The following is a 25,128-nucleotide window of genomic DNA, read 5'->3' as shown; positions in this document are numbered from 1 at the left end:
TTACCCTACTGGCAGGCTCTGGTGCCACCTCCACAGAGGTGTGCAAAGCCAGGGGCCCAAAGTGGGGCTGGAGTCCTCAAACTTCCTGCCTTCTGTGGGCAGCAGCTTCCTGAATGGCCACCAAACGAGTTCTGCACTTGTCCCTGTTTGCAGTGACGGGCTGTCTTGTGGACATCTCAGCAGGACATGGAATTCAGCCTATTAGAAACAACCTGGCCTCATGACAGAGACAAGTAGCGATAGGAAGGAAGATGAAGAGAATCAGTTTTTACCCTTCAAAAGTAAGGGCTGGGAGCTGCTTGGGAAAAGTGCACCTCCTGTATGCAGACAGGCCATCCTACTCACTACCTCCTGCTCAGCATGAAGTAAACTGCTTTTCTTCCCCTAGTACCTTCCTGCCAGATGTGCATGGTAGGGCACCTCCTCTGCTTGGGCCCAGGAGGCCTCAGGGTCAAGCATACTGCACTGGAATTAGGTCCTTCTGTGCTACACAGAAATTCCAACTGTCTCCCCACTACAGAGGGGCACTGTCAGCCAGGAGCCAGCCTGGAGGGCGGGGGGGACTACACTCGAACCAAGACCCAGACCCTGAGGCTCTGACAGTGCTTGGCCCAGTTGTACCCGGGCAAGGCATACTGGGCCACAAGGCAACCAAAAATAATTACCAGCTGCCCCAGAAGTTGGGTAAGGGCCATGGCTCGGTGGCATAAGCTATGGCCCCTGCCCCTTGCCAGGTTTCCTTGCTGTGAATCCAGAGGTCATCTTGCCGCCTCTCCCTCACTTCCTTTCATAAGCGGGTTTCACTGCTTCATCAAGACAGGTCAAAAGTGAAGTTTTCACTAAAGGAATAAATCCAAGAGCTTTCCAGAGACCAGCGGATGCCGCCCTGGGAATGTCTATGGGATTACTGTGTGGAAAAGTACCTTAATAAGCTTTAGATATTAAAATTAGTTACCAGTGTTACTCCTACTATTGAGGTCACTGATTGTGGCAAACAACTGTACCAGATATACCCACTCTGCTGCCCCTGTTTTGCTGCATGTTAAATAAAACTATTTTTACCCTACCTGGAATCCTTATAACAGACACCATTTGCCCCAAGGGGAAGGTGTCATCTGTGAATTCCAGGTGGGTGGGCAGAAAGTACAGATTTCTAAAGCCTTTTAGGATGATCAAAAAATGTTGCAGATGATTTGAGGAGAAACCATGCTCTCAAGCCTAAGTAAACCAAGGACTCCCTCTTGTTTAGGTTCCCAGTTATAAGCAGGACTCTGCACTCACCAATTCTATCTTGGGGTGGGTTCTCTAGGACAGCAGGGAAGACAGTTCCTTATCGAAGAGAACAGAAGCCAGGCACAAAGTCATGCTAGGCCCAACTATTCAGGAGGCTGAAGCAGGAGGATCCTTTGAACCTGAGAGTTAGGACAGCTTAGGCAATATAGCAGGATCCGTCTCACAAAACACTTTCATTTTGTTATCTTGGGTTCATAGTATAAACGTGGATAAGAACTCCTTGGCTGGACTGTTTGCCAAAGAGAACATTTATTCTTTTAGAAAGCTATTATACATTTCCATACAAAGTTACCACTGCAGCAGCTGTGGGCTGACCTCAGGAACCTTCCAGTGAGCCCTCTCTTATAATTGCCCGAGCAAGGTTCCTGGCAAGAGCCAGTCTCAGCATCTCCACCTTGGTGATCTCTATGTCGTCATCCTAAAAAGCAGAGAGCAGGTGTGAGGAACAGCCGGGGCAAGGTAGAGGGCATTTAAATCACTTCCATTCAACAGGAAAAAAAAGTATAGACCAGGAGACGAGAGAATCTAACACCTCCTTATAAAAGTTGCCATGGCAAATGAACAGGGAAGAGTAGCTGAGAGGTCTGAGTTCCTTTGGGGCCAGTCAGTGTTTCAGGAGCATAGGTCAGAGAATAGAAAGGCTGAGAAGGATCCTTTTCCCACCCAAAAGGAACCATCAACCAGAAAGCTAAAATGACCTGAAGTTTCTGGGTATCGGGCTCTTCACACTCCAGCTTCCTCGAGGTCAAGTCCTCCAAGCATCGCATCAGCTCATAGGTCTGTTCTGCTGAAAAGATCACCTGGGGAGAAAGGCCGCAAGGTCTGCTGGGAGGGGCGTGAACCCAAATTCGGAGGGCCACACCCTGTATTCACGGAAGGAAGGCTCTAGGTGGAGCCCCAGGAGGGTGGGGCGGCTCCCTAATCTCACGTCCAGCCCTCACTTTAGGCTCTAGGCTGGGTACTGGCAGTGGGTAGCTGTGGCATTTCCATCTCTGGTGTGAACTGGACTTGCAGCACAGGAAAAACTCAGACACATGCTTACACAGAATTACTTCAAAATTCCTGTCTGTCTGCAACAGATACAGGCTGAGCTCTCAAGAGCTAACAAAATGTAGACAAAATTCTCACACTTAAACCTTACCTGCTTCTGTTCCAAAAGCGGGAGGGCATCTGTGAGCAGAGTCATCCAGAAAGAGCGGGGTGCAATGTGAGAAGTCATCAGGGACAGCAGGAGAGACGAGGCTTCACTGAAGCGCTGCTCCCCGTAGAGTCGGTGGAACTCACGGTACTTCCCTGGGGGGAGCAGGAGCTCTACTTCACTTGTACTCCCCTAAATAGCCCCCCAGTGACACCCTAGCCCTAACAAGGAGAGGGAACAGGCATGTGGCACTTGCCTCTAAGCCCAGCACTCTGGGATGCTAAGGCAAGAGGATCATTCAAGCCTCGCCTGGGCAACTCCGCAAGACCCTCTCTCAAAAAACAGAAAAAGGGCTGGAACTCAGACGTGGTGCACACACCAGCAGGAGGCTGAAAAGTTTAGCCCTGCTTGGGCTACTTAAGAGACCTAAAGGGCTGAGGATGTAGCTCAGTGTGAAGGCCCTACGTTCAACACCCAGGACGTGACAAAAAAAATGGGGATTTACCTCAGTGTAGAGCACCTATCCAGCTTTAACTAACCTAGAGTGTGACACCCTAGGTTCAACCCTAGCAACAAAGGGGAAAAGAAAAACAAAAAACAAAAAAACCAGACACTAATGAGATGGTAGCTAAATTTGTTATCCTGGACATAGTTAAAGACATTACCAAAACAACCAATAGTGTGGATAAGAGATTTATATCAGTGATGGATCTCTTTTTTTGGAGGGGGGTTGAGTGTTGAGGCAGGGTCTTGCTTGTTTTGTATTTCAGGCTGGCCTCGAACTCATGGCAGCCCTGCCTCAGCCTCTGAAGTGCTGGGATTACAGGTGTGTGCCACATGCCCTTCCAGTGATGATCTCTTATTTTTGGAAACTTAACAATTTATACAGTGCAATACAAACTGAGGCCTTTATAAAGAGAGGAACAGTATCTCCCAACTTACTCTCAAACTACTGCCCAAAATACTCAGAGATCAACAGAGAGGATAAAATAAATGAGGCAGAATAAAAATTACTGGTGAATCTATGAAAAATGTATTCAGGTGGTCCTTACACCTTATGCCACTTTTTAAAGTTTTCCCTAAGCTTGAAATTACTGGAAAATATCAAAGTGGTGCTGCCCCCTGCCTCACAAGCGGAAGACTCAGAGTTCGGTCCCCAGTACCAAAAAAACAAAACAAAAAACACAAAATCTACAGTCCGAGCTGGATATGCTTCGGAGGCTGAGGCAGAAGGACTCCCAAGGCCAGCCTGGACAATATAGTGAATTCAAGGCCAGCGTGAATTACAGAGCAAAACCCTATCTCAAAAACAAAAACCTGCAGTCTGGCACAAAGGGTCCCTTTTTGGATTGGAGTTACTAGGAAGGAAACGCACCAATCTAGAACAAGTCCTCCAATCTCTACAATGGTCCACAGTTCAAGGGACAGAGCTGAAGAGACTCACCCAGGAATGTCAACCGATCACTAAGCATCATGGCTGGCCCCAGGTTGTCAATGAGATCCAAGTCAGAGAAGCAGCCTCGCTCACAATAATCCCTGAGGAACCTGCAGGCCGGCCCAGATGAGATCAGAACAGCTGTCCTGGCCCTCCTCCTCGACCTCCAACCTCCCCAGAGCCAGGAACAGCTGCACTCACCTGTCCGAGACCAGTGTGGCAAAGGCAGCATCTTTGGCGCGGATGCTCCAAGAGAGGGCGGAGCCCAGACGATTGCTGCGAACGGCCTTCATGGCCAAGATCTTACAGATGCTGCGGACTTCACGGGGAGACAGAGGCAAAGGCTTTCAGCCAGTCACCCCCTTCAGGAGCACTGTGGTTGACAGGCACAGCTTTCCCACAGTCTTACTGCAACCCACAGCTGCTCCACAACCCCAAACAGGCAAGCCAGCAGAACTAGAAACTTTTGGGTTTGCTAACAATGTCTTTTTCTCTGCTAACAATATAATGTTTTGGGGGTTTTTGTGGTACTGGGCATCAAACTCAGGACCTCACACTTGCCAGGCAGGCACTGTGCCTCTGAGCTGCATCCTCAGCCCTGCTAACACTGTAACGAACCACTCAGGACACACGATCAGCTGTATGGAGTGCACTTGCTTCCTCCCCACAGGCCAGTCTCTCTGTTACTCTCGCATCGGTGTTTCTGAGATGGACAGATGTGTGAGTGCCTCTGGGAGGAGCAGTCACACAGGTCATCGTGGGGGCAGAGCCTGCACCCTCGTCCCCTCCCTGCGCTCCTGCTGAGTCATGAGCCACCACCTGTACCCCTTCCCATCCTGCCCAGATTTCGCTGGCAGCGGCAGCCCACCTGGATAGAAGCCTCAGCACTGACTCTGGCCTGAGCTTGTAAAGAAAATGTGACAAAAAGTGGGTCAGGGTCTTCTCGAAAAAAGCTTCTTGAGCCAAGTGCTCAGTTTTCCTCAAGATCCCAAAGGACCCTCTATTTTTTTTTCTATTTTATTTCTTTCTATTTTTATATATTTATTTTTTGATCTATCTTTTTTCTATTTTATTTTTTTCTCTCTAGTAATCTTTTCTTTAAAAAAAAAAAAAGAGTCTCACTATGCAGCCGGGCATGGTGGTGCACACCTGTAATCCCAGCACTTGGGAGGCTGAGGCAGGAGTGCAAGACCAGCCTGGGCTACATGGTAAGTTCCAGGTCAGTCTTGACTACATAGTGAGATCCTGTCTCAAAACACCAAAAAAAAAAAAAAAAAAAAAACGTCTGTAGTTCAGGCTGACTTTGAACTCACTGGGTAGCCAAGGTTGGCCTTGAACTTGTGGCGATCCCCTTGCCTCAGCCTCCCAAGTGCACCAGGCCTGGCAGTACGTCTTGTGTCTTAGCCCCTCTCCACCGTGGTGGAACTCAGCCTCGTGTCCCCAGGGGAAGCCAGGAGGAGCGCCTACCCACCTTGTTCAGTCATCTGCCGCTGCTCACAAATCCGCAGTACCTTGAGGGCTTTCTGCTCAGTGTTGAGAGGGATCCGCTCAAGGTGCAGCTCCAAGGAAACGCGGCCCAGCTCAGGGCAGTGGTCAAAGTAATCTACCCCCAGCTGCCAAAGACTGCAAAGGTCCCAGAAGGACAGATGTAAGGGCCAAGTGAGCCCAGAGCTGCCCTGTGGCTCTGGGAACTGGCTCCTAGGCCTTCTCTTTCCCGACCCTCTCTGTAGCCCTCAGGGAATCAGAAGAGCAGTCCCAGGCCCCCTAGATAAGAGCACCCCAGTGTGTCCCATGCCCCTGAGATCTTCCTACCTGTGATGAGCGAACAGCCCTGAGGCATATTCCAGCAGGAGGAACTCTCTCATGTTGGAACCAAAACTGAAATAAAACAGAATGGGAGGCCAAGAATCCAGGCCTGCTCCATTCAGGGCCCTTTTCCCCAGCTCAACCACCCTTCCATACATTCAGCCCAGCCCACCCCATCCAGGCTTGGTGATAGCCAGAAAAGTGTGTGTGTCTGGCCCACTTACTAAAGGTTGTGTGACTGGAGGAGCCTGCAGTGATCCAGCAAGTCTGTCAGGTGAGCCACGAACCACCAGTTGCTCAAGGCGATGCTGCAGATTCAGACAGCAAGGCAAGAAGGGTGTAAGGGGACAGACCAACTCACAGGTGAGCGGGACACCCCCATGTCTCATGTTTCAGAAGATGGGTGGAATGTCACCTCCCACCTGTTAGGATGGCTACGGTAAGAAAGGACAAACAGCAGCTGGCATTGTGCAGAGAAAAGGGAGCCCAGAAGCTCTGGGTGTTCATGTAAATTGGTGCGGCCTGTCTTGAAGATGTTATGAAGTAATTAAAAAACTTAATAACCGGGCTGGGTACCTCTCCTGTCCAGCAAGCTCAAGGTCCTGAGTTCGATTCCCAGTACCGGGAAAAAAAAAACCTTAATGACCTTAATTACACCCCTGTAAACTCGGCTTCTCAGGAGGCAGTCAGTGATCCAGCAAGTCTGTCAGGTGAGCCACGAACCACCAGTTGCTCAAGGCGATGCTGCAGATTCAGACAGCAAGGCAAGAAGGGTGTAAGGGGACAGACCAACTCACAGGTGAGCGGGACACCCCCATGTCTCATGTTTCAGAAGATGGGTGGAATGTCACCTCCCACCTGTTAGGATGGCTACGGTAAGAAAGGACAAACAGCAGCTGGCATTGTGCAGAGAAAAGGGAGCCCAGAAGCTCTGGGTGTTCATGTAAATTGGTGCGGCCTGTCTTGAAGATGTTATGAAGTAATTAAAAAACTTAATAACCGGGCTGGGTACCTCTCCTGTCCAGCAAGCTCAAGGTCCTGAGTTCGATTCCCAGTACCGGGAAAAAAAAACCTTAATGACCTTAATTACACCCCTGTAAACTCGGCTTCTCAGGAGGCACAGGCAGGAGGATCTTCAAATTCAGAGCCAGCCTCAGCCCAGGCAACTTAGCTAGACTCTGTCTCAAACAAAAAAATTAAGCTGTCCTGTCTCAAACCAAACTTAAACTGGGTACAGTGGCACACAGTATGGTCACAAGGTCGAGCCCAGCCTGGGCAACTTAAGTTACTTAGCAAGACCTGTCTCAAAAAATAAAGAACTGGGGAGGTAGCTCAGTGTGAGAGCCTTGGTTTAATCCCAGTAATTTAAAAAGTTTTTTTTTTTTTTTTTTTTTTTTTTGAGACAGGCTCTCACTATGCAGTTCAGGCTAGGCTTGAACTTGCAGTGATCCTCCTGCCTCAGCCTCCCTGAGTGCTGCACCACTCCTGCACCACCATGCCCAGCAAATATAAAATTTTGTTGCTGCTGCTGGATACTGAACTCAGAGCCTTCATCATGCACTGATCTACAACTTTAATCTCTGAAAACCTTTTATATTACCGGGGCATGATAGATGGTGGTGAATGCATGTAATCCCAGCATTCTAGGAGGCTGAGGCAAGAAGATAACAATTTTTGGTTTTTGGTACCAGGACCAAACTCAGGATCTTGCACTTGTGAGGCAGGCACAGTGCCACTGAGCTATATCCCCAGCCTAGGAAGATCACAAATTTGAGCCCAGCCTTAGGCAATTTTGCAAGGTCCTTGCTCAAAATTTTAAAAAAAGGATTGGAATGTAGCTCAGTGCAAAGGCCATGGGTTCAATCACCAGTACAGGGGGGAAAAAAAAAAGCATAATGAATGGCTGCTACAAGGAGCTGGGCATTTAGCACAGTGGTACCACCACCTGCTTCATAAGCACAAGGTCCTGAGTTTAATCCCTGGTACCAATAAATTTAAAAGGAAAAAAAAAAAAAAAAATGAAAGAAATGAATGGCCGCTACAGTTGGTGTCTCGGCAAAGGGACGTGGCAGTCACCAAGTCTGTAGGGTAGCAACCACTGAAAGTCCCTGGAGAACTGACAGCAGGGTTCAAGTGACCAATTCTGGACAGAGTGCTGAAGGGAGTCGCCTTGGAATCCCTGCAGGGTCAGGCAAGTCTGCACTACCCAGCTACATCCGGAAGTCCTCACCAGCACCCTGGAGACTTCCGTGGGAATAGCCTCTACATGGGTAAGGCACCAGGCAGCTGCCAACATCCTGCCTAACACCAAGTGAAGTATGTGCCAGCTGTTTCCATTTGCCAGAGCAAGGAACTGGCTCCTCTTTCGAGGCAGCCATAAGCCCAAGGGAAGGAAATGGACCCTCAGAGGACTCCTGCTGCCATCTTGCAGCTGTTGGGCTTAACAGACAGGCAGGACACACAGGTACTGACAGGCAAATGCACAGGCGTGTGGCAGGGTCTGACGAGCCAGAGCCTCTGCTTCAGGACCCCCTGGCGGCCACTTCTGTCTGAGGGTTTGGTAGCTGTTAAGGGAGGGACTCGGTACCCACGTACAAACCTCTCTTCTAGCATCTTTACAAAGGATTCTCCTCTGCTCCCTGTCATGAGATCGTGACAGACCAGCTGACATCAAGCCCCAAGCAGCAAGGCTTCTCCATATCACCAGCCCACTGGCCCCATTCCACAAAGACACACTGCCCTCTTCCCAGAACCATGCCAGTCTGAGCAGTCGAGCCCTTGGGAAGCCAAGCGCCTGCAAGACTCAGCTCAATCTTTCCCCACCAGTAGGGCATATTTTTAAAACTGCTACAGGCTCGCAAACCAGTACAGCCTGTTAGCATTCCTGGGAATAGGTATTAGAACTTCTTGCCAATTCCTCTTTCAGAATGGACAGGAGACAGCTTCCTGTTCGGAAAAAGGCAAAGCCAAGATGTACAGCCAACAAACTTCAGGTCTTTTCCTTCTCCTGATGGCAGAGAGGCTGCAACAGGCTATGAGACTGACGCTTCCTTCTGTGCAACTGCCCCAAGAGTGACATCACCTCTGTGCTTAGCAGAAAAGCCACTTCTTCCCTGCTACCTCTGTCTTTCTTCTCTTGTTACTGGAAACAGCAGGGTGCTTCCCACTTACAGCCTCTGCATCCATAACTGAAGTTGATCCTAAAAGCCCAGACTATGAAGGAGCCCCTGGTGGACTCTACTGTAATGGACAGTATACCCAGGAAGCTTGGCAGACATCATCAACAAAGCCAAACGATGATGTGTGGCTTCCAAGTCATCTCACCACCTCTCCCCCGCAGACACTCCTGCATCTGCACCAGCTGTTCACAGGCCTGTGAAAACAACACTAATGCAAAACTTTTCTTTTCCCAAACCTGACATCATTGTCTTTAAACCCAGGCTTTTGGCCAAAATACGAGCAGGTGGCAGGACAAAAACCCTTCCTACTGCCCAGATCCACTAAAACAGATTAAGTCAATTCAGTGAACTTGGTACAGATACAGAGCAAGACTGCCACTCCCGACTTCCTTCCAAATAGGCCTCAGCGCACCGTCCAGGCTCTGTAAGAAAAGGGAGGCTGCTTTCTCACTTACACATGGAGACTTTCGATCCATTATACATAACACTCCCCTTCCTGCCTCACTAAAGGCTCAACACAGTGATAGGACATCCTTATCACAACCAAAGCCCAACAGCTGGGTAGCCACTGACTCACTAGAATAAGACTGTCAGAAAGTGCTGTCCTGTAAGTTGGTTGCATGCAGCAGGTGCCAAGAAAAGAGCTTGTTTTCCCTAGATCTTAAACATCAAAGTCGTTTGCTGCAACACTTTTTTTTTTTTTTTGAGACAGGTTCTGCCTATGTAGTTCAGGCTGACCTTGAACTCACTATGTAGCCCAGGATGGCCTCAAACGTGAGGCAATCCTCCTGCCTAAGTCTCTCGAGTGCTAGGATTATAGGTATGCACCAGCACGCCCAGCCTACAATGATGCTGTTTCAAATAGATATCCCTGAAATGAAGTTATAAATATAGTAGTACTAAAGCCTCCAGCAAGTCCCCAAATTCACCCAGAAAGAAGCCATTATCTACCTGCATCCGCCAGGGAAGGGAGAAGGGGCAGGGGATGTGTCACCTCAAAATTTCAGTATGGGGGGGGCTTTGTGCTCACTTCGGCAGCACATAAAGCACAGAAAGTACAGAGGTGGGGCCTTCAACAGGTGATTTGTTCACAAGGACTCCTCCTGGGTGACCTTACAAAGGGGACTCTGCAGGGAGGATGCTCCCTTCCACCTTTCACCATGTGAGGCGCTGTCCCTCCCCTCCGGAGGATGCCCCCCGTCAAGGTGCCACTGCGGGAGCAGAGAGCAACCCTCACTAGACACGAAAGCTGGCAGGGCCTCCATCTTAGATGTCCCAGGGCTGAAATAAATTACATGTCCTGGATAAAAGACCCAGACTCAGGTATTCAGTTCTAATAGCCTTAGACCAGGGCACAGCACATTGGTAGGAAGGGTGAGGGTACATTAGAAACTCACACTGTGAGTGATGTATAACACTGTCACTGGTCTTGATGCCACTGAACTGTGTACCTAAAAATGGTGAATGTGGTAGCGAGTGAGGGATCGATCCTACCTGCACTCCTTGATCACTTGGTGGATGTCAAACTCAAAGGCCGCCATCAAGATGTTGTCCAGGGGCTCCGGGCTGCTCTCACCTCCCAGAAACATGTCCAGGCTGGACTGTGAAAGGTGATGACCCACTCAGTCCCCAGGATGAAAGCAGAGGCTCAAGGGGCCAGCAGGGATGCTGTACAGGGAACCTCGGAGAGGGGTGATGGGTTCCTTCAAACAGGGCTGAACATCGCTGTCCCTGGGGAGGTTGGATCAAAGAGGCCACACACAGCAGGCCCCAGCATGGAGCCCAGAGGAACCCCTAGGCGCCCCCTCCCGCAGAGCTTGCTCACCTGGGCATAGAAGTGCAGGTCAATGGGCTTTACTGTGGGGTGAGAGTACAGCAGCCGCGTCACGAGGAAGTGGTACCAGTTATTCAGAAGCTCCTTCTGCTCCAACAAGGCGGCCTCGTCCCCCAGCATGATCTGAGGAGAGACACTCCCTGAGCTCCAGTATCCTCTCCACAGTGCTGTGGTATCAGCCGGGGCCCACAGTTTCAACTAGAAGTCAAAAACTCTCTTTCCTCCTGCAGGGTGACCAGCAGCCCCATCTAAGGGTAGCTGTGCAGAAGCCCACAGCCACATGGCCTGACTGCATCCCCCAGACCTTGCACAGAGACTCCAGGGCAGGGCTGGCAGCAAAGGTGTTGTCCTGCAGGTGCCGCTCACACTCCTCACGCCAGTGCTGCCACTTCAGCTCCAGCTCCGTCAGCGTCTGCGTGTTGCCGGGCTAAGGAGAGAGACTGGATGAGATGCCACGGTACCCACCTCTTTCTACTTCAGAACCTCCCATCTTCTGTGACCCAGCTGGCGACAGCACATACGCTCAGAATGGGCATTGTCCTCATCAGTTCCCCCAGAATGCGACACATGTCTGCAGAGGCGGGGTTGGCATCAGCCTCCCTGGACAGCATCTGCCGAGCTTCATCCAGGCGGCCCTGAAGCACCAGGATGGTCACCTGCAAGGAGACGTGCAGCCATGAGCTCGGACCCAGCGGCTCTAACTCCTCACTAACTCCAGGATGCTTGCTGCCCTGTGAGGCAGCCCTGGGAAGACAAGCTCCTTCCTCCAGGGAAACCTATCACAACAGTATCATATATGTGGGTTTTTGTCAGTACTGAGGATTGGATCGCACCAGTGCTCACCACTGGGTGCTATCCCTAGCTTTTGTTTGTTTACCGGGGATCGAACTCAGGACCTTGGCCTTGCAAGGCAGGTAGAGGCACCACTGAGCTAATTCCCTGGCCCCCAGCATTTCTGTTTTTTAAGGAAGGGTCTCATAAATTTTCCAGGCTTGCCTTGAACTTGCAATCCTCCTTCCTGCCTTAGCTTCCCAAAGAGCTATGATTTTAGGCACAAGTCACCAAGCCCCGCTGGGTTTTTGCTGTAGTAGTTATTCTGGTTTTGCGAGACAGTCTCACTGTGCAGCCCAGGTTGGCCTCAAATTCACAATCCTCCTGCCTCAGTCTCCCACGTGATACGATTACATCATGCACCACCACACTGAGCTCTCCACCACGTTTATCAAACACAGCCAGTTATACAACATCACAACCAAGTTCAAGCCCAATCTGGGCAATTTAGTTATTTGGCAAGACCTGTCTCAAAATAAAATAAAAAAGGGTTGGGGATATATATAGCTCACTGCAAAGGCCCCAGGTTCAATTCCCAGTAACAAACAAAAACCTAAATGTCTGTAATACCACCACTCTGGGGGGATGAGGTAGAAAATTGAAAGTTCAAGCCCAACGTGACCAACTTAGTGACTTAGGAAAATCCTATCTCAAAAAAAAAAAAAGGAGAGAGAGAGAAAGAGATGTATCATGTACAGATGTAAATTCCCTACGAGTGTTATTATGTGTGCATAAAATGTACCAATAAATGTTTTGCTATTTAAAAAAAAAAAAGCAAGCACAAGGACCCGAGTTCAATCCCCGGTGCCAAAAAAATAAATAAATAAAATTTTACAAAAGGCCAAGTGCAAAGCAACAGAAGTCTGAAATGTCTGACCACACCTGGCCTCTTTTGTCTCAGCCTTCATACTTTCTTTAAATGTGTTTTCCTGGTGCATCCTTGGAGCCCCCAGCACAGTGCTACAGTGCAGCCCTATGTTCCTAGGTGCAAAGAGACTGTGAGGCGTTGTACAAGCTTCATTCAGGCAAGCGAGACAGCACGGATGACCCCAAGTTCAATGTTAAGGTTGTTTTTAAACAAAAGACATGTGAAACAAGGTTATCTACCGATCCTTAGACAAAGATGGTTGGTAGAAACCTAACCAGTATTTCCCCTGGGAACAATGGTTCTGATTTACCAATGCAGTGGCAACTGTACAGATCATAACTACAAGTAGTGAAAATCCACTGTGCGTGTACATCTAAAATACACAAAGGAAAGTTTTCACCATGAGTTATGCTCAAAAAATTTAGACATATGATGTATGCTCACACGAACACACACACGCGCGCGCGCGCACACACACACACACACACACAGGCAACTTCTGAAGTTCTCCTCTCTCTAGCTGGACTTCCCTCTCTGGTACGTCATATATGCAAATGCCTAGTCACTGTCACCGCTAGAATCTCTAGCAGGCTTCATAAACTAACATATGCAAAGTCAAACTTGCACTAGGTGTGATGGTGCACGTCTATAATCCCAGCTCTCAGGAGGCCGAGGCAGGAGGATCACCAAGAGCTCAAGGCCAGCCCGGGCTACGTACTAATAACCTGTTTCAAAAAAACAAAATAAATAAATAAATAAAGTAAGTAAGACTCCCATCACCTACCACTCTGTCCCACATTTTCTTTCTCATACACCAGTAATCTAATCCATCAGCAAATCCCAGAGGCTCACTTAAAACCACGGGTAGATGCTAATCCCTTCTCCCCATGTCCTCTTCTTAGCCACTACCCTTGTCCAAAATCCTTCCATCTTTTCCTGCTCCAGTACAAGAGCCTCCAAACCGGTCCCTGTCTGCCCAGGCTCTGTTCTCACCAGGGAAGCCAGGAAGGCATGGGAAGACCCAGGCCAGATTATCACGCCTCTGCTCAGCTCTCCAGTGCCTGGCACCCCATGTGACTCGCTCAGGAGTACGACTCACTGGGGATCAGCATGTCAACTGTTTACACACCCATGTCCTTCAACTGAGCTAGTCTTACAAGAGCCCTGTGACAGGGCCGGAATTATTATTCTCCACATCATACAGATGAGGACACTACAGGCCAGCGATGGCAAACCTTTGAGAGCTTCCAATGATACAAAGGCCTTCGTGGCACACACGCCACAGGTCTGCCACCACAGCTCAAGGCTGCTGAGTAACTCACTGGAGATGTCACAGCGGGCAGGAGGCAGCAGGGTGCTAACCCAAGCAGTAAGCACAGAGACAACCACATGGCTGAGGACCCTGTGCCGGCCAGGGACGCCCTCTCCAGCTAGGCCTGCTACTCTCTCATTATCTCCAGACTCTTGCTCAAGCTCACCGAGCCTGTAGGGTTCAATACCCACAGGCCTCACCAACTGGAATCCCCTTCTCCCCCCATTCCCCAGGTCTCACTTCCACGGCAGGCAACAGCAAGACCTTCCTTGATCCCCTCCTCTTCTGCCACGTTACACATATTACTGGCTTGTATGTTTCTTTTCTGTCTCCCACCAAGGATATAACTCCATAAGGACAGGAGTTTTTCTGTTTTTGTCACAGCTGCTTTCTTGGTGCCCTGCAAATAGTAGGCATGCAACATACAAGATTCAAAAGTTCAGCCCAATACTTCCTGAACAAAACTACTCCTTTTTACCTGCACAATTCTGACACCAAAAGGCACAGAAGTATCTCAAAGGTAACACCTTCTCACCTGAACTGCACTTTAGCCAACTTCCCACTATGCCAGTGGATTAGCAACTTCCTCCCTGCCACTTTGGAACTGGGTTACAGGACAAAAGACGTTGGGCCAGGGATTCGGCTCAGTGGTTCCACCACCTGCCTCACAAGCATAAGGGCCTGAATTCAATCCCCAGTATATATATATATATAAAAAGAATTTAACAAGAGAGGCAAATGAAAATAGTGTTGCTAATAGACATAGAAAACACACATACACAGTGTGCACACTGATTCAAAAGGATTTGGGATTATCAATCTTTTTACTGAATTTCTAACAGCTTTACTGTGATAAATGAGTAGATTTTCACTGTGTGAAAATTAAGTGTACAGGGCCAGGGATTTAGCTCAGTGGCTCCACCGCCTGCCTCGCAAACGCAAGGACCAGAGTTCAATTCCCATGTACCAGAAAAAAAAATTTAAGTGTACAATTCATCAAGATTTAAGTTTACAGCTGGGCATGGTGGCGCACGCCTGTAATCCCAGCACTCTGGAGACTGAGGCAGGAGGATCGCTGTGAGTTCGGGACCAGCCTGGGCTACACAGTGAGTTCCATGTCAGTCTCAACTACATAGTGAGACCCTGTCTCAAAAAACCAAAAAAAAAGATTTAAGTTTACAGACTTAGGTACAATCACCACAATCCAACTTTAGAAAATTTTTCTTTTCTTATTTTTGTTTTGTAGTACTGGGAGTCAAACCTAAGGCTTCACACACGTAAGGCCAAGTCCTTATCCACTGAGCCACATCCCCAGCCGTAAATATTCTTATGACCTCAACAACTCATTCACATTCCACTCTGTCCCCACTCTTATCTCCTATCGACCAGTTTTGTATTATTTTCATGTCTCCTCATCCTTAGAGCCACATGGAAAGCAAATTTCTTTTTTCATGGCCAAGTCTACAAAGCATTACTGCTTCTTACAACGAAGAGGAGAGAAGAGTTAAGAATGCCTCTACAGTCACAGGCTTGAAGAGCTTTGGGGTGACCTCACTCACCTGAGATCACTCCAGCAGCACAATATAAGTCACAAGGAAGGGGGCCCAGCCTGCACGCCATCCTTACCAAGTTCCAGAAGCTCTCATGTTTGCTTGGATTTCCAGTGCCTAGAACATCTGCTAACAAACTGTCCACCTCACACACGTGCAGTCGGACCCAGTCGAGAAGGTGAAGGAGGAGAGGGCCAGCTATGAAGAGAAAGACTCATCACACACAAAAACCTTGGCTTTTTCTTGAAACCACTTCACCCAAAATACAGAGAATGTTAAAACAGACACATTGGCCCCATGGGCGGGGTTACTCCTCTCAAGGGGGGCATGCATACATGTGCCACATATAGGGGCACATGCCAGTAATCCCAACACTCTGAGAGGCTGAGGCAGGAAAATCACAAATTCAAACTCAACTTGGGCCTGGTGAAATAAAAAACTAGCCCAGGTGTGGTGGTGCACGTCTGTGATCCCAGCACTGCAGAGGCTAAGACAAGAGGACTGCCTCAAGTTTGAGAACTGCCTGGGCTATATAATGAGTTCAAGTCCAGCCTAAACTTCATTAACAAGACCCTGTCTAAAAAGTAAGTATAACAAAAGTAAATAAATAAATAAGTAGAAAAATGGCTAGGGATGTAGCTCAGTGCTAAAGACTTAAGTACATTTTCCAGTACCAAAAACAAAACAAACACAACAGCCAGGCGTGGTGGCACATGCCTATAATCCCAACACTCAGGAGGCTACGGCAGGAGTATCGCTATGACTTCAAGACCAGCCTGGGCTACATAGTGAGTTCCAGGTCAGTCTCAACTACATAGTGACACCCTGTCTCAAAAAACCAAAAAAAGCCAGGCCTGGTGGTGCACGGCATGCCTATAATCCCAGCACTCGGGAGGCTGAGACAGGAGAATAGCTGTGAGTTGGAGACCAGCCTGAGGTACATAGTGAGATCCAGGTCAGTCTCAGCTACATAGTGAGACCCTGACTCAAAAAACCAAAAACAAACAAACAAACAAACAAAAACAGAAATAGGCTAGGAAAAAGCAGAATCCTCGTTCTGTGCCAAGCAGCCCCATTTTTCACTAAATCCTGGACAGGGTTGGCCTGGAACTCTGACCTCCCCACTCTGCGCAGCCCAGTTCTCCACAAGTATGCAATCGCTTTGTACGTAAATGGCAATTTCAATGACCAGCACTAGGTGCAGCACAGACAATAATGACAAAAATATGTTGTCCCCTCAAAATCTACTGCCAAAAATAAGTGTCCAAAGAACTTCTTCTAATGTCAAGTCTCCAGGAATGTAAATGAAATGCTAGGCTACACAGAGGTTACTGCTCATTTATGGGTAACAGCAAACATAAATCACTACAAGATACGCAAAAAAGTAGTCAGGGTCAAGCAAGGTGGTGCACATCTATAACCCAAGCACTGTGGAAGGCTGAGGCAGGGGATCACAAGTTCAAGCACAGCCTGTGCAACTTAGTGAGACCCTATCTAAAAATAATAATAAAATAAAAAGGGCTGGGGTGGGGATGGGAAGCAAAATTTAAAAAAAGAATCAAGGTAGCTCATGTACACATGCCTACTCCCTAAGGTGAATATAAACTGCGTACTGCGAACAGGTACTAATAAAACTCAGAGGGAGGATAGGGCTGGGGATGCAGCTCATTGGAAGACCCTTGGTTCAATGCCCCAGAACCACCAAAAATAAAACAAAACAAAAAGCAAAAAGCCTTATAGCACCTCCACAAAGAGTACACTCAAGGAGCCAAGGACTTAGCTCAGTGGCTGCCCTGCAAGCACAAGGTCTGGAGTTCAACCCCCAGTACCACAAAAAAAAAAAAAAAAAAAAAAAAAAAAAAATACACTCACGCCACAAATAGCCTGGCTAGACAGAGTTGATACACATGGTTGCCCCACCCAGTTATTAGCTACAGAGTTCTCCAAGTGACTTCTACTCCCACCACCTAATTCTTCCCCACATCCCTACAATTTGCAGCTTGGCCAGTCTATTATATAAATACTATCACTTTCGTGCACTAATTGAAATTTGATTTCTCAGTACTTTTCACGGTTCATCTGCCTCATGTTTTAGGTTTCTAGAAGAACTCAGTATGATTCTTTTTGCAGTATTTGACAAAATGTCACATTTCTTTGGGTGTTCTGCAATGATTTTTGCTGGTTATGTTGATAAGCACTGGAGAAAACAATGTTGGCACAGGAAATACAAGGAAAGAGACAAGGACAGCATGGACCCCTGGATGCTAGGACACAATTACCCAGGCTCACCTGGGGCTACTTCAATAAAAAGGATCTCACACAGGTTCCAAATTAGCTCCATTGCTGACAAAATGGAGACCTATGGAAGAGACAGAAGCAGATTTTAATTAAAAATACTTCTAACATTTGTTCCTGGAGCAAAGGACGATAGCAGGACTTGAATCACTTACAGCCATTCACTAACCCAACAACTGCTAGTATTTCCTCTGGCAGGAATAGCACGGAGCAGACTGTGAGAGCATCTTACGTGGTGATATGGAGACTGTCATTATTTTAAAGGCTGCAACTTTGGGGGTGGGCGTGCCGGGAATCAAACTCAGGACCTTGCACTTACAAGGTAGGCACGGTGCCACTGAGCTACATCCCCGGCCCTCTGGGCCTAAATTCTAAAGTAAACTTAGAATATGTACACTGGGGCTGGGGATGTAGCTCAGTGGTTCGGAGTCTGCCTCACAAGCACAAGTACCCGAGTTCAATCCCCAATACCAAAAAAGCAAAAACAAAAACAAATACAAAAACAAAAACAAAAAAATATATGTACACTGTACTTTCCCATTATCCCTTGTTTATAAGAGAAAAGAAATGCTCTGCTGACCAGAGATAAGTTATTACTCCCTATTCACTGCTGAGTTTGAATCAAGATTCTACTAAGGGAAGAGAATTCTACGATGCCTCCTCTAGTTCTAACTAAAGTATAGTTGCTTATAGTTGAGCAGAGTTCATGAGTTATCTATCAAGTGGATTTTTGTGAACATGTTGGACCCTGAAAGGGCACCAGGAAATTCAAGATGAACCCTGCTAACATCTAACCAGAAAGAGACTTCCACCAGAATAGTGACTGCAAAGCCACCCTAGCAAGTGCCAAAGACATAGTGATGCCAGAACACAAAAGGCAGCTCCACCATACCTGGCTGCTGAATTGTCGGCCACTGGCTTGATCTTTAGCAGCAACTAACAGAACAAACAAAACAATTTTAAGTGAATAATAAAACTTTTATACTCATTACTGCAGCATTACACATCAGATTCTGTGGCTTATACCCTTGTTTCTTTAAATGACTATCCATTTTCATTCTAGATGTTTTTGTTGTGGGGGCTTCTTTTGTTTTCTTCAAGACAGTCTCACTATGGAGTTCAGGCTGGCCGTGAATTCATTACGTAGCCCAGATTGGACTCAAACTCACGACAATCCTCCTGCCTCAGCCTCCCAAGTGCTGGGATTACAGGTGTGCACCACTACACCTGGCTTCTAAATGGTTTTTCAATGCCTCATATCTCTTTGTTGTACATCAATAATTCTCAAAGCAAGCCCGTAAATTACAAACAGCACTTTCCACTGCAGTGCAGCCATTAAAGGCCTCTGACAAAGACATCGCCTTATTATACAAGAGTCCATCAAACTTAAAGAAAATCATGTGACTCTCATGATTATGGTGATTTTTAATCACCAAAGTCAAAGAACTGGTAATGCAATTTTCAAAGAACCTTATTTTGGCCCTTTAGCCTCATACCTGTCAATGAGTCAATCGGCTTAGTGCATTCTAATTTGAGAAACTTATTCAGGGTGCCAAAAATTACGGACTGTGAAAGAAAGAGCTTGAGACTGGAACATCAAGTTTTCATCTTGTAGTATTTACAACCAGGTAACTACTTCAAATATTCTCTCTCTCTCTCTCACACACACACTCCTTACTTACTTGCAACCTGGTGCATTTCCTCCATACATGCTCTCATAACTGATCGGTAGTTTTTACTCACTCGAACCAATCTACAAAATATGAAAAGATATACATAAGATAAATCTGGAACATCTTGTGGTTCCACAGAGTAAAGGAGACCTCAATAAAGGTACAAACTTGCTGAAGATGGCTCAGCCTAAAGGAGTTTTACACAATTCAAAACAGGAAAAATTTGAACACCACCATAAATATGCTGTAATCCATGGGGTAAAGTATACACGATGTTAGTCGCTATAGATGAGATATAACTGTAGACACCAAAATTAGTGGCAACAGTTGAGAAATAGGCTTTACATAAGCTCAGTTTCTTCTCCAAAGCACTTATTAGTGACAAAGAAAAATGGTAGTGAAGAAACGACATAAACTAAGTGATTGAGGTTAACAATGCCAGTAATAAAACATCGTAAACTCTGTGCAGGACATGATATATTGAGAACACAGCACTGCCTGGGTGGGTATCCTCACGGATAAATGGCACATGCGAAAATGTGTGAAAAGTGCAAACTGAGAGACATTCTACAAAAGTATGAAGGTCCTTAAAAGGTCTAAGGGAGAGTCTGGGGACTCAGCTCAGTGGTACCACTGCCGCCTGCCTCCCAAGTGCAAGGTCCCAAGTTCAATCCCCGGTACCAAAAAAAAGCGAGGGAAGGAAGATGCGACTTCATTTAGTTTCAGAAGAGAAAAAAGACTATCAGTGGGAAAACTGGTAAAATTCAAAAGGAATCTTTAGCTGATCACACAGTATCAATGTTTGCTTTTTTTTTTTTTTTTTTTTTTTTTTTTTTTTTTTTTTTTTTTTTTTACTTTTTTGAGATAAGGCCTCCCTACATAGTTCAGGCTGACCTTGAACTCACCATGGACCCCAGCTAACCTCAAACTCAAGGTGACCCTCCTGCCTCAGCCTTCCAAGTGCTGCAATTAAAGGCATGCGCCACCATGCCCAGCTTCAAAAACGTTTGTTCTAGAAGGAGAGACCTAAAGCCCATCAGATGACTTCATCTGAAATTGAGTAATGGGTTTTAAAGAAGGTAGCTCAGGGGCAGAACTCTTTCCTAGCCTACTCTGGACCCTAGGTTCCATTCCCAGTTCTATAAAAACTATATAATAAGAAAAATAGTAGTGTCAGGCCTGGTAACCCCATCTATAATCTGAACTACTCACCAAGCAAAGGCAGAAGGATCAAAGCCAGTCTGAGGAATTTTGCCAGACTCTGACTAAAACTTTAAAAAGAGCCACTGATATAACTTGGAGAGAAGGTCCCTGGGTTCAATTCCCAGGACCAGGGCTGGGGATTTAGCTCAGTGATTTGGCCGCCTGCCTCAATCCCCAGGACCAGGAAAAAAAAATAAGCAAAATAAAATTTTCTCTTTTCTTGAAGTACTGGGAGTCAAACACAGGGGTGCTCTATCACTGAGCTAGCCCACAAGTCCCCCTCCCCTATTTTTTTCCAGTACCAGAGATCAAACTCAGGACTTTGCACTTATGAGGCAGGCACAGCACCACTGAGCTAAATCCCTGGCCACTACCATAGCCCTTTTTATTTTGAGACGTAGCCTAGCTAAAGTACCCAGGCTGGGTTCAAAATTAACAATTCTGTTTCAGCCTCCTGATTATCTTAGAACTACAGGCATAAGCCACCAAGCCTTTCATGCCTGGCTTTTGAAACTGTCATTTTAATATTACTTTTCAAATCTCTTAACAATGGGACCATATTCAATGACTCTCATGCTTATTTGGCCTCTTGAAAGGTAAATAAAGTAGAAATATAAACTGAAAAAGCCTATGAAGTCAGGAAGTCAATCATATTTATATCCATATATTTCCTTTAAGAATTTCCAAGAGGAGGCTGGGGATATAGTTCAGGGGTGCAGTACCTGCCCGGCAAGCATGAGGCCCTGGGTTCCATTCCTGCTATCAAAAAGGAAAAGTGAAAAAAAGACCAAAAAAAATTCCGAGGGATGGAGAAAAGGAGAAGGGAAAGGGACATTTAAAAAATTAAGATGTGTTATGTACATGTGCCAACGCCCCATAATGAACTAATCGGTACATGTATTAACACAAATTAAAACGGTAAATATTAGGGCTGGGAATTTAGCTCAGTGGTGCCGCTGCCTGCCTCGCAAGTGCAAGGTCCCAAGTTCGATTCTCATGTACCCCCCACCAAAAAAAAACCCTGTAAAGTTTATTTTATTTTATTTTATTTTTTTGGTACCAAGGATCGAACTTGGGACCTTGCACTTACAAGGCAAATGGTGGCCCCAATGAGCTAAATCCCCAGCCCTGTAAAAATTATTTTAAAAGGATCTAAAACATAAAAATGTTTGCGGGCATGGTGGCATATATCTGTAATCCCAGCACTCAGGAGGCTGAGGCAGGAGGATCACTGCAAGTTCAAGCCCAGTTTAGGCCTCACATTGAGCTCAAGGCCAACCTGCAATACACAGGAAGACCCTATCTCAAAAAAATTTTTTTTAATTTTTTTCTATTCTTGATGAGATGCTCTGCCCAATACTAAAGCCAAAAACTGGAACCAGTATTTCCCTAGTTGTCTCTCCTATCACTAGGAACAAGGATGGGCAAAGCAAGGTAGCCTAAGCCTGGAATCCTACCTTCTCAGGATATGAGGCAAAAGCATCTGGGCAATCTGGCAAGATGATATCTCAAAATAAAAACACAAAAGGTTGGGATATAGTTCAGTGATGGAGCACTTGCTCAGCACATGTGAGGCCCCAAGTACAACCCCTAGTACTGAAATAAATAAATGGACAAGAAAGATTTGGTTTTTCAGTTTAGTTGTAGACTTTAGCGTTTAACAGCGTTTAACTTACTGAGCTTTTCTAGATTTTCCAGTCAATTCTTCTTCAATTCTCTGGAGGCCCACAAAGATACCATGTGATTCATTGAAGAGTTTTCTTAAAATTTTAGAATAAACATCTACGTCCTTCCGGATAATATGGATAAAGGGGCAACCTGGCACCATCTCTGATTTTTCTGAAACAGAACAGGAAAAAAATAATTTGACATCCATCATCATCTCTCCCAAAAGAAAATCCATTTAGAGCCAGGTGCAAGATTGTAATCCCAGCACTCAGGAGTCTGAGGCAGAAGAACTGCCTCACATTTGAGACTATGCTGCGCTACATAGTGAATTCGAGGCCCACCTGCACTACATATGGTAGTGAGACCCTGTATCTATCAAACAAACAAACAAACAAACAAAAGCTTTAACTTAGCTGGGTGTGAAGGCACAGCCTAATCTCAGCTACTCTGTATATGTGCTGCCGAAGCGAGCACTAATCTCAGCTACTCTGGAGGGTAAAACAGAAGGATGAAAAGTTTAGGGCAAAGGCTGGGGATTTAGCTCAGTGGCACCTCACCTGCCTCGCAAGCGCAAGGTCCTGGGTTTGATCCCCAGTACCAAGAAAAAAAAAGTTTAAGGCAATTTAGTGACATCCTGTCCACAGTCTCAAAAAAAAAAGCTGGCAGTGTAGCTCAGCAGAAAGATCAGTACCACAAATAAGTAAATAAATAAGTAAATATTTTAGCTCCTGTGCTACTGATTTCACTTATAAAAACACCAGGCATGGTGCCACACACCTCTAATCCCAGCACTCCAGAGGCTGAGGCAGGAGGATCCCCACGAGTTCAAGGCCCGGACTGAACTGCATAGCAAGGCCTTGTCTCAAAAAAAAACTAAAGTGTGGGCCGGGGATTTAGCTCAGCGGTTCGGGGGCCTGCCTTGCAAGCGCAAGGACTCGAGTTCAATTCCCGGACCAAAACAACAACAAAAAAAACAACAAAAAAAACTAAAGTATAGTTTTCATTTCTAAAAACTAAAGTCAGAGGCAGAATGATTGCCTGCCCCAGCATTAATGCACAAGGCCATGGATACAATGTCCAACATCTCCACCACACGCCCACAGAAAACATCTGAAGTGATATGTATTACAATTTATTGATAACCCACACATCAGGAATTTTATTTTTCAGTACTCAGATTGAACCTGGGGCACGTGATCTATCACTGAGCCTATATCCCCACCTTCTACATGATCTTTTCTTATTTTTTATTTTATTTTAAAAACAGCCTCACTTTGCAGTCCATGCTGGCCTCTAACATGACATCATCTTGCCTCAGCCTCCCAAATGCTAAGATTACAGGTACATGTACCATGGCACCAAATGAATTTGTGTGTGTAGTACTAGGAACTGAACCCAAGACCTTTGCACTGAGCTAAATTCCAAGCCCTTTTTTTAAAATTTTATTTATTGGGGGGCACAGGGATCAAACTCTAGTCCTTGTGCTTTCAAGGCAGGCAGCTAAACCACTGAGCTCAGTACCTGGCCCCAAGCCCTGTTTTTTTTTTTTTGGTTTTTTGAGACAGGGTCTCACTATGTAGTTGAGACTGACCTGGAACTCACTATATAGCCCGGGCTGGTCTCGAATTCACAGCGATCCTCCTGCCTCAGCCTCCCGAGTGCTGGGATTACAGGCATGCGCCACCACGTCCGGCGCTCTTCTTATATGTTAGATTAAGGCAAGGTATTGCTAAAAGTTGTACAATCTGGGCTCAAACTTGAAATGCTCCTGCCTCAGCGTCGCAGAGGGCTAGAACTACAAGCATGTGCCACCACGCCCAGCTAAAGTTTTAAACATAACTGTTCATTCTTCTCAGCCCACTAGTATACTGTGGAACTACCTTTGGCCTCCATCAACTGAAATATACTGAAAGGAAATTTAAAATTGTGAGCTTAACTGTTTTCACTTAACATTAGCCTAGGTTAAAACTCAATAAATGAAATGAAGATGATTTTGGTCAACTTAATATTATTTTTGAAGCCGGGTGTGGTGGGATACACCTAAAATCCCAGCACACTGGGGAGGCAAGAAGATCCAAGTTGGACCCTAGCCTGGGCGACTTTGTGACTCTGGCCCAAATTGAGGCCAGCCTGGGCTAAACAGTGAATTCAAGGCCAGTCTGAACTGCATAGCAAGACGCTGTCTCAAAAGAAAAAGAAAGCAAAGAGATGGGGGAAGACAGGACCAGGAGAGACACGAGACAGACAAACAGCCAAATGTACCAAGATAAATAATCTGGAAGAAAAACAAAACTACCTTTTTTATTGAAGGCGGTTTCACAGACCAACATCTCCCCAGGACCCCAGTCAAAGCACATTTGCTTCTTGGGATTCACTCCTGGAATCAACTGGTAAAAAGTGAGGCACAGAAATAATTATTCCATTGCATACAAGTATAATCCTAGGAACCAGTTGTCAGGAAAGTTAACAAGTGCTAATCAATGCACACAGCTGTGTGACAGCCCGGCTCCCCAACACTAACAGCCCGAATAAGTAAGCAGGCTCTGCTGGGTGCTTCAAGCAGCCTCCCCAGCTCAGGTGCTAATGAAAAGGAAGCTACACCCCAACCTATTCTTACACTGTAATTTAATGATCTGTGGTTCAGAAAAAGAAAGTCAGAAATAAAGAACTGTATTGTTTGTTACTAAAAAAAACATGGAAATTCCCGACCTCAGACTGTCCCTAGGGCCCAACAGCAAAATCCAAGCTACACAGGCCACATCCAGGGCAGAACAGGCATTTAGAAAGTTCCTCCAAGGACAGCAGCCAAGACTGTCCCCAAAGGAGGCATTATGCTTCCAGAAAAATCCAAGGAAAAGTACTGGGAGCAACAATAGTAGCTGTGGGATCTGGCTCCAAAGGAAAGGATGAAGAGATTCAACCAGTCAGTGTGGAAGTTGGAGATAAAGTTCTTCCAAGATATGGAGGCACCAGAGTAGTTCTAGATGACAAGTATTATTAAGAGTCATTGACAAACCAAAAAAAAAAAAAAAAAAAAAAAAAA

General features: G+C 46.4%; 1 protein-coding gene across 4 annotated transcripts in view; it reads right to left on the bottom strand.

The window, feature by feature from the left end:
• Positions 1-1,521: 1,521 nt before the first annotated feature.
• Nup85 (nucleoporin 85) overlaps positions 1,522-25,128 on the bottom strand; it is a 30,360-nt gene continuing 6,753 nt past the window's right edge. For 2 of the 4 annotated variants that reach the window (XM_010630766.3, XM_019208442.2), the window contains exons 2-19: positions 24,382-24,472; positions 22,094-22,256; positions 19,224-19,294; positions 18,434-18,477; positions 17,536-17,605; positions 15,323-15,444; positions 11,207-11,341; positions 10,990-11,112; positions 10,677-10,808; positions 10,346-10,452; positions 5,897-5,980; positions 5,679-5,744; positions 5,338-5,489; positions 4,068-4,185; positions 3,876-3,976; positions 2,435-2,586; positions 1,992-2,093; positions 1,522-1,711 (exon numbers count right to left, since the gene is read on the bottom strand). In XM_010630766.3, coding sequence (XP_010629068.1) covers positions 1,610-1,711; positions 1,992-2,093; positions 2,435-2,586; positions 3,876-3,976; positions 4,068-4,185; positions 5,338-5,489; positions 5,679-5,744; positions 5,897-5,980; positions 10,346-10,452; positions 10,677-10,808; positions 10,990-11,112; positions 11,207-11,341; positions 15,323-15,444; positions 17,536-17,605; positions 18,434-18,477; positions 19,224-19,294; positions 22,094-22,256; positions 24,382-24,472 — 1,935 coding nt within the window. In that variant the 3' untranslated portion in view covers positions 1,522-1,609. Of the gene's footprint in view, positions 1,712-1,991; positions 2,094-2,434; positions 2,587-3,875; positions 3,977-4,067; positions 4,186-5,337; positions 5,490-5,678; positions 5,745-5,896; positions 5,981-10,345; positions 10,453-10,676; positions 10,809-10,989; positions 11,113-11,206; positions 11,342-15,322; positions 15,445-17,535; positions 17,606-18,433; positions 18,478-19,223; positions 19,295-22,093; positions 22,257-24,381; positions 24,473-25,128 lie in introns of those variants that run through there. The other 2 variants (XM_010630767.3, XM_010630768.3) reach the window with 2 other exon arrangements.

Source organism: Fukomys damarensis, unplaced genomic scaffold, assembly GCF_012274545.1.
Source record: "Fukomys damarensis isolate Sample0158 unplaced genomic scaffold, DMR_v1.0_HiC HiC_scaffold_23, whole genome shotgun sequence".
Classification (NCBI taxonomy): Eukaryota; Metazoa; Chordata; class Mammalia; order Rodentia; family Bathyergidae; genus Fukomys; species Fukomys damarensis.
This window is presented reverse-complemented; position numbering and strand designations above follow the sequence as displayed.